This window comes from Triticum aestivum, chromosome 2A, assembly GCF_018294505.1.
Source record: "Triticum aestivum cultivar Chinese Spring chromosome 2A, IWGSC CS RefSeq v2.1, whole genome shotgun sequence".
In the NCBI taxonomy this organism is placed as follows: domain Eukaryota; kingdom Viridiplantae; phylum Streptophyta; class Magnoliopsida; order Poales; family Poaceae; genus Triticum; species Triticum aestivum.
The window spans coordinates 782,838,510-782,850,969 of record NC_057797.1 but is presented as its reverse complement, the minus strand read 5'-3'; the positions used below and the strand labels follow the sequence as shown (position 1 = coordinate 782,850,969).

The 12,460-nt window shown below is 47.3% G+C and overlaps 2 protein-coding genes across 3 annotated transcripts; both read right to left on the bottom strand.

Moving 5' to 3' along the window:
• Nucleotides 1-201: 201 nt before the first annotated feature.
• LOC123038310 (receptor homology region, transmembrane domain- and RING domain-containing protein 1) lies at nucleotides 202-726 on the bottom strand. The gene has a single exon (XM_044462165.1). The coding sequence runs from the start codon at nucleotides 724-726 to the stop codon at nucleotides 202-204; it is 525 nt and encodes a 174-aa protein (XP_044318100.1).
• A 2,016-nt stretch (nucleotides 727-2,742) lies between these two features.
• Nucleotides 2,743-7,262, bottom strand: LOC123191216 (receptor homology region, transmembrane domain- and RING domain-containing protein 1). 2 transcript variants are annotated; one of them, XM_044604020.1, is made up of 5 exons: nucleotides 7,071-7,262; nucleotides 5,677-5,982; nucleotides 5,021-5,245; nucleotides 4,329-4,742; nucleotides 2,743-3,824 (listed from the first exon to the last, which is right to left on the bottom strand). In XM_044604020.1, exons 2-5 carry the CDS (start codon nucleotides 5,816-5,818, stop codon nucleotides 3,016-3,018), a joined length of 1,590 nt encoding a protein of 529 aa, XP_044459955.1. In that variant the 5' UTR covers nucleotides 5,819-5,982; nucleotides 7,071-7,262; the 3' UTR covers nucleotides 2,743-3,015. The 2 variants fall into 2 exon arrangements, with proteins under 2 accessions (XP_044459955.1, XP_044459956.1); XM_044604021.1 differs by having other exon boundaries at nucleotides 4,329-4,733.
• Between the last annotated feature and the right edge of the window lie 5,198 nt (nucleotides 7,263-12,460).

Below are 12,460 nucleotides of genomic sequence, written 5' to 3'. Positions count from 1 at the left end.
CAATCACTAGAACCAGAAAAAAAAATCCAGAACAAAACAAGAATAAAATCTATGCAATTCTCTCTCCCTCACCGACTCACTCTTCAGGAAACCAATTGCCTTATGTTACAGTTACACGCCGCCCTCGATGTATTCACAAGCCACGCCGTCTCTTTCGCGCACAACGAAGAAGAGTTCTGATCGAGCTTCGACTCGCCATAATCAACATCCCGGTAGCGACTGCCCCGACGACGCCATGGCAGACAGGCTCGCGTCCGAGTCGCCGCAGTGCCTCAGGTAGGACTGCCGGAAGGACTGGGCCAGGTTCAGGCTCGCGTCCGACTCGCCGCCGTGCCGCAGCAGCTGGGACTGCCGCTGCTGTGGTGACTGAGGAGCCATGGTGGACAGGCTCGGCCCCGACTCCCCGCAGCGTCTCAGGTACGCCGAAGACCGATGCTGGCTGGACGAGCCCAGGTAGTAGCCCGACGACGATCCGTACCCAGAGTTGGAGATGTATGAAGGACCGGCATGCGGGCTGGGCGACCCATAGCCGGAATTGTACATCTGTGGTGGGGCATAAGCATAACTTATGTTGACTGGTGGAGACAGGTGGTTACCGACCAGGGAGTGTGTGAGGCAGATGGGGATTGGGAGCTCGGTACGGCGGCCGGGAACGAGCAGGAGGATTAGGAGCCGTGGAGGGGCGCTGCGGCCGGCGACGGCGAGCCAAGAGGAAGGCGCCGGCATTCCTCAGCCATTCGCGCCGTCTGCTCACCCTACTCATCATGCATCTCTCTAGTCTACAATTTCAACCTATTGTACTTATCGATTTTTGAGTTTATCCTTCTATTTTTGTTCAAGATTTCGACATTTTTTCATTGATTTCTCTATTTTTCATGTGGTGATATACACTAGTAGTATCCGAGTATGATTTAAGGACCATCTTCAATCAGCTAGAAAAAAATTCCAACCCAGTCATTTCACTCTACACCGTTAGATCGGAATCCAACGGTTCACCCTTTTTCTTTAACCTCCAGCGGTTCTTCTCCCACACAACCCTGTACCACCCGGCTGCGCACGCATCCCCCATCCTGCCCTGCCCTGCCCTACCCTCATTGTGTTGTCGTCGCCCTTGGCCATCGCCATGATTTCGTCGCCATCAACCATCACACACTCGAACCCATCGAAGCACCGACTCGACACGTTGTTCATGCCATGGCCGGCTGTGGCGTCCCATCTCCTCCTCGTGCGCGCCAAAAACTGTTTTCAGTTGACTGACAAATTTGATGGTTGACAATTAACCATTTGGTGATGAAACCTTCAACCATGACTGCTCTCTCGTTATCAGTCACATAACCCAAAAATCTGATATTTTCCGTAAACAGCATTAAGCTTACTCGTCTACTTAAAAACGAAGGCAAAATGGGCCAAGAGGAATTTGCTCTGTATGTAGGAGTACAAACATAAGATGAGCGCTCATCATCCAATTTTTACTATTCCTTTCAAGTTGCGACCATTTGATGATTTGAATTTATAAAGGTTGTGTTGGTAGACTGAATCCACTTAAAACTATAGCCCCAAATTCAACACTAAACATTGTGTGATTGCGAGATTACACATGTTTTGGTGGTTCCTTATTCCGAGACTGTCACCCAAACTTGCTTGTCAGATACTCCCTTTGTCCCATAATATAAGAGCATTTTCACCGAATATCCAATTCCGAGCCCAGGCTCATCTTCACCCGGTCAAGAAATAATTGATAAAAAAAATCAGAAAAATCCAATTTTTTGTGCATGGTAGATAATTTGGTGTGTGAGATGCGCTCCAAATTTCAGAGCATTTGGACATTTGAGTAGCTCTCAGCAAAAATGACAAATTGGGTCAGGACAGTATACAAATAGTACACTATTCAAGAGACCCCAAATTTGTCTTTTTTGCCGAGAGCTACTTAGATGTCCAAATGATTTGAAATTTGGACCAGACATCACGCACCCAATTATCTACCATGCCAAAAAAATTGGAATTTTTTGAATTTTTCTACTATTTGTTTTGATTTTTTTATTCAGCGCAGGTGCAGATGCTCCTGGGAGCCAAAACGCCTCATTCCATTTTCACACTACACTGATGTCAAAAACTTATATTATGGGACGCAGGAGTACATGATACAACAGTTGTTGCCAAGAAAACTGACACAATCCCTAACAAAACAATACAACAGAGGAGTTTTTTTTCTTCACTTTGCACACATTCGACGATAAACTCGGCCAAAATTGATTAAGTTTACACATGTTTCTCAATAAATTTGATCAAACTTAAATAAGTTTGATTTAATGCGGAATAAATGAGCCCCATGAACCTGGACGAAGAGTAGTGATCAAACCGAATCATATATGCCTACTCTCTGTCTGTCCGCGAATAAGTGTACATTTGGCTTTAAAATTTATCCATAAAAAAGTGTACTTCAATCTTTTTAATGCACTTTAAATTGGAAAAAAAGTTTATGTCCCATCATACGGTAATCGAGACCAATAACATTCAACACCTCATCTCCTTAATTTCTACATGCTCATTAGGGGTTGGATAACTAAAGAGGAAAGAGATAGTGGTTTGCATCTTCCCAATGCATTTTTTATTCCACTTCATAATATGTTTCTTAAGATTTCTATATGTACACTTATTCGTGGACGGGGAGAGTATACGCCAGGCCTGATGCATCTAAAACCAACTTTACCATGACTTTCCACTTCCATAATCACCAAGGCAAAGCTCAAAAACATCATCCCTACGCTGTCTTATATACCTGTAATGTACATCCATAAGCACGGAAAATAAACACAAGCAATCACTAGAAGCACACACCAAAAAAAAATCCACAACAAAATCTATGCAATTCTCTCTCTCTCTCACTGACTCACTCTTCAGGCAACCAATTGCCTATGTTACAGTTACACGCCGCCCTCGATATATTCACAAGCCATGCCGTCTCTTTCGCGCGCAACGAAGAAGAGTTCAGGGCGAGCTTCTGACTCGCCATAATCAACATCCCGGTAGCGACTGCCCCGAAGAAGCCATGGCGGACAGGCTCGCGTCCGAGTCGCCGCAGTGCCGCAGGTAGGACTGCCGGAAGGACTGGGCCGACGACGCGCCCGCCAGGTTCAGGCTCGCGTCTGAGTCGCCGCCATGGCGCAGCCGCTGTGAGTGGGACTGCTGCTGCTGTGGCGACTGAGGGGCCATGGTAGACAGGCTCGGCCCGGACTCCCCGCAGCGTCTCAGGTACGCCGAAGACCGATGCTGGCTGGATGAGCCCAGGTAGTAGCCCGACGACGATCCATATCCCGAATTGGAGATGTATGAAGAACCGGCATGCGCGCTGGGCGACCCATAGCCGGAATTGTACATCTGCGGTGGGGCATAAGCATAACTTATGTTGACTGGTGGAGACAGGTGGTTACCGACCAGGGAGTGTGTTGAACCTCCGCGGAGGAGTGAGGTGCGGAGGTAGGGCGAAGACATGTTTGCGAGGTCTGCGCTGCTTCTGCTTATGCTCATGGCTGATGAGTTCCTGTATGGTCTTTGGGTGTTCAGAGAGTGCGGGGTGCCGGAAGCAGAGTAGATTCGAGATATGGACTGCGATGAAGGTCGCCGGCTTATTGGTCTGGGAGGGGATGCTCCCACGCTTGATCGGAATGAGGATGATGGAGAAGGCAAGTGAACTGCGGAAGCAAACAATGGGGTGGTCTCCGAGGCAGGAGGGCCTGTCATTCCAGCACCTGCATCTCGCTTGCATACGGGGCAGAATGATCTCCAGGATGTGAGCCACATGTCCACACAAGCTGCATGGAACTCTGCAAGGCAATTCAAACAATTATCAGAGTGCTGCCTTAGGAAAAAAAATTACCGACACAGATAAGCTGATTGTATAAAAGGAGAGTTGTCCAATTGGTTCGATTTGTTAGTACTTTCTTTATTGCAATACTAGTTGACTGATAAATCTACAATGATAACGATTTTCACAGAAATGAATTTAAACACACACTATTACAAGGAAATATGCAGCTGTGAAAATTTCAAGTGCAGTACCAGTATTTTATATTAAGGATTTTTCAAGTTCCACCTACATGAAAATAAATGCAGAGTACTTAAGTAAATTTTGTTGCACACCGACACAGTCATCTCATGCCAACAGATTCAAAAACTAGCACAGAACATTATTTATAATACCAGATCTGAAGGTCGAAGAAGTACAGCAAACAGAGGTGACTAGTTTTGCCTAAGATACTAAGGGCGTGGCAAAGGATCAAATATGCAGAGTACTAAATTTTGTAAGACAAAGAGTTGGCGAGACATACTGTGACGGCAAGGCAGCACTCTTATTTGTTCTCCGACAGTGTAATCCTCCAAACAAATGGCACACATCGACGACGTGCAGTTGTCCTCTTGCACTTTGGTGAAAATAAGGCTTGGCATCGCCTTAACTAATTGACTGCTCATCCCATGGAATTCTCGGGCTTCTAGATTTCTAGGCCGGTCCCGCCTTATTCGATGTCTTCTCACAAAGAAACAGGTAGCTAAAACAGCAGACATGGCGAGCAGTGAAATGAATGAAATCGCCATGATCGACCAGGCTGAGTTCTCGAATGTCGGTATTATCCACACCTCCACATCAGTACGGCCTGAAAATTTCTTCAGCACCTCCCCTGAGAACTTTGAGATGAACACAGCATATATCTGAATACCGCTTGAGCTTCCAGCCACTGTTACACCTAATTCTCAGTTAGAAAGTGCAGAGAATATATGATCCGAACAATACTAAAACGAAGTAGCGAAAACTATAGATGTAGGAACAGTTCCCAAAATTATAGTATTAATAATCTGCATAAGTATTTCAGCTTCATCATTATGGAGAACAGATCTGAAAGCATTTTCTGTGCATCTCAGTCTGTTCCATCTCTACTCAATATGTGGCCATCTACAGGACATGAACGGGTGCCAACTGGAAAGGTAAAAAAGAAGAACGGGTGAGAGGGACAAGGTACATTACTTGAAACAAGAACTCCACTGTTTTCATTGTCATACACTATTGCAGCTTTGAATCCAGCATCCTGCACGTTTTTCACTTTCTCATCAAATGTGCAGCCACCTCTTATAACCAGTGCAAACGGAGACGGTGGACCCTCGACTGCCTTGCTTGTCAATGCACTGCAGGCATTCAAAGGTTCAGCAGTATAAACTAAGCCATTAACGCCTGACCCTTTTACTGCCGGAGCTGCAAACAAATTGAAATGGCATAATGAATCCTTCAGATAACATAATGCAGAGTTGCAGACTCCACAGAAAAGTGCAAAGTAGGTAACATAATGCAGAGTTGCAGACTCCACAGAAAAGTGCAAAGTAGAAGAGAAAAGGTTATAATGCAAATGCACCATGAGCACATGGCACAATCAATGGAATAACAATCAAGCTTAATGTCGTTAAGAGAGTTGGCAGGACACAGACAGAATAACATAATAGGATTATTACAACATATTTTGCATGCCACCATAAATCAACATCGCAGCCAAGAAGTATGCAGCCAGACATTAGCACCTAAATAGGCCATAAGCAGTAGGTGGAGAACAGGAGAAAGCATGCAATAAAAAATGCATGACAGCCAAATAGTAGAAGTTCGTAGCTGATGGTAAGATGTCCAGAACTTACAAAAGTTCGCCTCAACGTCGTCGAACGACAAAGTAAGATTATTCCCCATCAGAACTACATTGGCAGCTCCTATCTGAGCCATGAGGCAAACCACTGCACAGAGACAGAGAGGAGATGACATTGCTCCTCGAATGATCTTCATGTTATCAGCTCCTGACAAAAACCCAGCTTGTGTTTACAGGTTAAGCTACGCAGTGAAAAGGCCACCTAACACTTCAATGCTTCAAACCCACGTCTCCGCGAGCACTCGACGACCACTATGTGCTCTGAATCTGCAGCTCGAAAGCATCCAATCAGCTACGATTCCTGCAACGGAAGACGACAATGTTGAGATTCATTTGGCATTTTATCACTCGTATTACGCCAAAAGGAGCAGGACTTTTACATGGAAAATAAAGAATTGCAGGCTTTGCAGCCACAGGTTTCAAATAATTACATACTTTAAAAGGTAACGTATCACAAATACAACAATAAAGTGGGTCATGTAGTCCAAACTAAATCACAAGTAAATCCACCAAAATTATTCTACTCCAACCTTGTTCCCATCACATAGTGAAGACCTTTAGTTAAGGAATCAGGTATTTTCCTTTTCCATAAACACGGATAAGATGGCAAGTGGACAGCCAGCAACAAATTTCCAAAAACAAGATCCTCTCTAACATTTTAAAACAACAAGTCAGGACTAAGTAACAGTGCCTAGAACTCCAAATCTTCAGCAATCTCCTAAACTTATCATGTGATGAGTGAGATTAGTACTAGCAACCAGGCTTATCACATTCCGCCAGAACGACTGGTACTTTTCATCACCAACAAGCAAACAGGAATAAAAGTTCCGCCGACCGACCATTTCGCGCATAATTCCACCTGTTTCATTCAATTGGAATATACTATCCTGTCTGGTTCATTCCAAGCTTCCGGCACTCCGAAACGTCGCATCCTGACAAGCAAAACCGAATCACCAGCATACCGGATTTAGCAAGTATGATGCTGGCATATACATCCAGCAGGCGGCTTAGGGATGGATAGGCAAATCAAATCGGGACACAGCACTAAAAGATCCGTCAGTAGCTGGATATCCTCTCAAGTCGGCATCTAAATCACCACCACCACTCCAATTCAGCTCAACGCCACTGGAAACCCAACGACGGGAGGAGTAAGTAAGCGAATCTGCCTTCCGCAGCGGTCGCCGCCGTCCGTCAAATAGTCAGCGCACGCAACTCGAATCGCCGCCGCAAGACTAAATCTTTATAATCTAAAAGGGGAGGGAATTGACGACACAAGAACGAATCTTTGACAGGGCTTGACCCGAAAAGGAAAAAGGGGAACGAGCACCGGAGGGGAGATGTGAAAGGGGAATCGGCGCGGATGGGATTGGGATGGATGGGATGGGATACCTGAGGGCGGAGCACGGGGGTGGCAATGGCGACGTCGGCTTCCATCATGTGTGAAGTGCGGGGTCGTGGCGGAGGGCCGAGATCGGCGGCGGCGGCGGCGGGCAGGGGCAGGGGGATCGAGCCGAGGCGCCGCGGGCAGTGGGGAGGGGAGGGAGGTGACGGGGGAGGGGAACGAGCCTATCCGTACTTGACCAGCCTGCAGAAAAATGGCGACCCTCTTCTTTTTTCAGGTAGAAAAAAGATATGATTTTTAACTTCTCTATTTTTTTTTAAAAAAAATGTGTGTCTCGTTCCTCCTACAGAAAATGACACCAGAATTGTTTTTGCTGGAGTAGCGCCCTAATCAAGACAGAAACGCCATTTACATTCTTCTGATTTTCTACTCCCTCGATCTGAAATTAGTTGAAGCTCAAATGAATGTATCCAATAAAAAGTGTTTAGAAAAAAAATGTGTGTTTGGTTTCTCGGACAGAAAATAACATCAGAATTGTTTATGCTGGAGTAGCACACTAATCAAGACAGAAACACCATTTACGTTCTTCTTTTTTTCTACTCCCTTTGTCCGAAATTAGTTGAAACTCAAATGGACGTATCCAGCAGAAAGTGTTTTGTAGAAAGATTTTTTTTAGCAAATTATCTGCTTTTCTGATAGGAGAGGAAAGTTGCTTTTTTTCTGTTATGATGAGGCGGACGGATGCGGAGAATGGTGCGAATGGATATGCTCTGAGGCTGGAGGGGACATCCATCCATCCATCATTCATTGAGTTCAGTTGGGGCTGTGATCTTGACGCCTTGTGATCTAAAATTAGACCAAGTGGCCCTCAGCCGTCGAATGGAGATGCATCAGGAGCGTACTTATTTCTTTTGTGCTTGGGGAATGAAAGGGACAAGGAACCAACCTGTATTTGTAGCTTGGTGTGGTGGCTTATTATTAATTGATGATTGGACTAGTGTTAATTAGTGATACCTAACCTCGACTCAAAACCATGGTTAGCACCTGGTTTAGTGCATGGGGGCCAGATCGGCTGTTGTTTCTAGTGTTTGAGTTCATCTCTCTCTTGCATGTGCTTGTTCATTGCTTGTGTCTTACCAAGCTGGATTACTGTCCTATTTTGATGATACTTTTAAAAATAATGTTTTAAATAGAACTCCGGTCATAAATGCTGAGCTTGATGATACCTTGTTCTGGATTCGCACTCCAAATGCAAAATGTACTACTTAAAGTGCTTACAAAGTTTTTATGCGGGATATCCTCGATAATACGAGGAACCAAAAACCTCTTGTGACCAATCAGGAGATAGCTATTCTTTACCAAGTTTGGAAAAATGAAACTTTGGCTCCTAAAGTTAAAAATTCGGAAATGTTAACGTCCACACGTGTGGACGTTGACCATCTCGACCACACGCATCCATCACCGTCCAGTCCTATATGCACGAATCTTGACATAATCTGGCTGATTTTCTGTGCCACGTAGGACAAGGCGTGTGTGTGGTGTGTGACATAGTTCATCCACACATCCGTTTTACCACACGGAGGGGCTGGTGTGTGTGGACGTTTAGCAGTTCACCCACACACCAGTTTTCAGTCACGCACAAGGGCTGGTGTGTGGGCATTTGCCATCTCGCCCACACGCCCGTCTCCTCTCCCACACGTAAGCTGCTAGTTGCCATGTGTTTTTGCAGCGCACATGGCAACTGCCTCTAGTGTGCTTTATAAGCAGGTGGCAAATCTTTTTTTTTACCCGAGTTGCCATGTATTTTTGCAGGGTACACGACAACTGCCTAGTGTGCACGTAAGCAGATGACAACTGTCTTTTACCGAGTTGCCATGTGTTTTTGCATGGTACATGGCAACTGCCCCAACGTGCACGTAAGCAGATGGCAACTCTTCCTTTTTACATGGCAACTGCCCTAACGTGTACGTAAGCAGATGACAACTCTTCCTTTTTACATGGCAACTGCCCTAGCATGCTTGTGAGCACATGGCAACTCTCTCAACTGCCTAGTGTTAGTATGTGGCAACTTCTAAAGTTATGAAATCATGGCAACTACATTAGATCAGACCATACATGGCAACTACAGTTGAGCAACCATGGCAACTGCAGTTGTCCGACATGGCAACCGTAGTTCAGCGACATGGCAACTGCAGATAAACGAACATGGACGAGGGTATGGACCATGACAACTACGGGCGCGCGGTGGGCGTCACGCGTCGCGTGCGGGACCAGAAGGGTACGAGGCCTAACATACGGGCGTGTGGGCGTTATCAACTTCGCCCACACGCACGCGTGTGAGAGGGTTCAGGAGGGAAAAAAAGATGTGTGCGGGCATTAGTTGTTTTACCCACACGTAGGTGTGTGGGCTGGTTGCTGTCCATGCCACACAAGGCGTGTGGCACAACTACCCGATAAACCACACGTGTGGCAGTTATCGGGACCCTAAAAATTTTGGTTGGAAACTTATTAGAAGAGCTATTGCTTCAGGGCTAAGAGTCTAGATTTTCAAAATATTTAAAGAAAGAATGTTGTAGGTGTGGCCAGGTTGAAAATCTGATACGCATATATATGTTCTTTTTATGCAATTTCTCTAGATCGGTTCGATTCAAATTAGGTATTAAATTGGATATGGTAGATCATAGCTTATATCCCTCGGATGTCATCAACTTCATTTTGTCTAGCCATCACCCAGATTTAAGTTTAGAGATCATCTTTACTACTTTATGAATATTTGGAAAGCCATAAGTGATCTTGTATTTAATAAGAAAAATTGGAGTCCAATGCAGGTTATATACGCTACCAAATCAATGCTTAATGCAGGTGCATTGGAGGATGAGTGGGAAGATAAGAGGATTGCTAATATGGAAGGCAATAGCAATGCTATATATTGACAGGGAGCTGAATTTTTAGCATGCAGGTTTCTTTTGGAGTATTTCTAAGGGATGAATCAAGGAATCATTCCAGTTATTGTTAGGAATGTTTGTTCTGTTCTGTAGGCTGAAGCATTTGGACTTCTTCTGGCGGTTGAAACTGTCAAATATTTGAATTGGAGCTCTGTCTATTTCCTATCTTTGCAGGACTTTAGTGGGGGCGATGAAAGTAAAGGATCTAATTCGAAATCAAGGACACCGAAACTTACAACCTACTCTTGCTAATTTCTTCAATCTGGTTTCTGGTCTTGCTTATTACAGGATTGAGCACATTCCAAGGTTCAACAATCTGATGGCTCATAATCTTGTAAAAAAGGCATACTTTTTTAAATCTCCTTCTTGTTATAGCTTTCTCTGTAGTAAAGGAGCAAGATGTAACTACAAAATGGCTCTTGAGGCCATTTACTTTCCTAGAGGGAACTTGATCTCTCTACATTGCCTTGGATGTTAATAATAAAATCTAGGACCCTCCTTTTAGGGTTGTTGTTTGCCACACAAAAAAAGCTGGATTACTATGTGAGTATATAAGATTAACAGTCATGTAGTAGAGTAATTTCTCTGTCCCAAGGCGACTTGGGAAAGCCTTCCTCCCCTCGATCTTCGCCACGAGCCTGCGGATCCACCTCTCTTCCGCCTGCCGCTCCGGTGGCCAGTGGCGGGGAGGAGAATACAGGTGTCTTGGCTCCGCTAGTAGATAGATAGGGTATTTGTCCTTGCAGGGCGGCGTTTGGACGGATGGCGACGCTCCTTCTTCGAGTCAGTCTTCCGAGCTCTGATCCTCCTCAAGTTCGTCTGTTGGGATGGATTAGACGGAGCTACGGCGTCGATTCCTGCCAACTCCTTGGGGCGGCGAGGTTTGGATATCTCGTCGTGCATACGCAATGACGATATTTGGTGTTAGGTTCTTGAGATCGATTCAAGGATTCAAAGGCGACGATTGCTACTCCAGGGCGTTGGTCCCTAGGGGCACGTGCATGAAGACGTCCCGGCTGTCATCAACAAGGTCAGGCCAGCTCTGGTATGGGAGCGGCGACAGCGGTGTGTCGGCGGCTTATTCTGGCAGCCGCAATGGTCGTTCGGTGGTCAATGGACCTCAATGTGATTTCTATTATGTTTGAGGTGCTTTGTACTTCCGGTGAATCTTTATAATAGATCTGATCCTTTTCACAAGAGAAGTGTCGGCCAAAGAAAACAACGAATCATATGGATGTAAGGGTATATCGAAGGGTAACCATCAAATTGCCACCTCATATGTCCACAGTAAGCATTGGTTTGTGCCAAAATAAATTCTCCACTCTAACAACATACATAGATAGGGACGCTCCGCACTGGATCGTCGGACGAGCTAGACGCATTAATTGCCGCTACTCCACCAGTGTCGAGGTGCCGGGGACGGAGCGCTGCTACTTGACTCGTGCCACAATGGGGACGCTGGGTTAGAGCATCTCCAGCCGTTGAGCCCCCCAGGAGGCATTTTTTCGCCACTTGGGGGGCTCCCGGCGGAATTTTTGGCCTAGGGGCGAAAAGGTTTCCAGCCGTGTCCACCCCCAAGCCGTGCCCAGGTCGCGCCCGCCCCAGGCCACGACCGGCCCGGCCTCGCCGCTGAGCTCGAGCAGAGCAGCATGAGCGCGAGCGCGAGCCGGCGGAGCAGAGGAACCACAGCTTCACCGGCGCCGTCTTCGGCCTCCCCTCCGTCTCCAACACCGTCTCCGTCGTGCGCTGCGCGGAGGCTGCCAAGCCACTGCACCGCGTTATCCACGACCGGGGCTTTCGCCACCTACTGGCGCAGCGCGCCACCGCCACCTCCGGCTATGACCCATCCCTGCTCTGTGGCGTCTCCTACAAGGTCGAAGATAGTGACATCGACTGCCACGCACGCGTCGTCTAGCCCGTGCCCCCGACAAGCCCTCCGTGCACTGCTTCAACGAGAGCCTCGCCTTCGAGCCTGTCGCATCCCGCGACGGCCTCGTCGTGCTCCGCCAGCGCCCCCGCCCGCTCTTCGGGCAGTCCATCGAGGAGGAGCGCCCCAGTGAGGCGGCGAGCGCGAGCGGGCTTGCCGGCGGGGGAGGAGGGAGCGGGAGGTGGCGGGGGCAAGCCGACGAGGGAGGCGGCAGGGGCGGGGGACGAGCTGAGCCGGCGGGGGAGGCGGTGGCGAGCACGAGCCGGCGGAGGAGGCGGGGCGGCCAGGAAGCGGGGCGGGCGGAGGAGGCAGGGCTGGGCGAGCTCGGCCAGAGATGGGAAGGAAAGATTCCTTTTTGCATGCACATGCATGGGTGGGCCTAGTAGGAAAAGAAGGAGAGAGAGAGAGGAGAGAGGCTGACTGGTGGGGTTTTGCCATGCAAAAATTAACGCCGGCGGTCCCAAGTGCCCCTCGATGGGCTGCGTTTCGCCTGAGGTCGCCGGGGCTGTTCTTTCCCAAATCCGGCGCAAAACAATGTCTTGAGGGCGTGACTGGGGCTTTTTTT

Bases quoted from the DNA above. Each gene is read 5' to 3' on its own strand.
- LOC123038310 (XM_044462165.1), bottom strand. From the start codon at position 726: ATGCCGGCGCCTTCCTCTTGGCTCGCCGTCGCCGGCCGCAGCGCCCCT.
- LOC123191216 (XM_044604020.1), bottom strand. From the start codon at position 5,818: ATGAAGATCATTCGAGGAGCAATGTCATCTCCTCTCTGTCTCTGTGCA. The intron at 5,246-5,676 runs GTAAGTTCTGGA...ATTTGTTTGCAG, and splicing joins CGACGTTGAGGCGAACTTTT to CTCCGGCAGTAAAAGGGTCA. The intron at 4,743-5,020 runs GTAATGTACCTT...ACTGAGAATTAG, and splicing joins CAGTGGAGTTCTTGTTTCAA to GTGTAACAGTGGCTGGAAGC.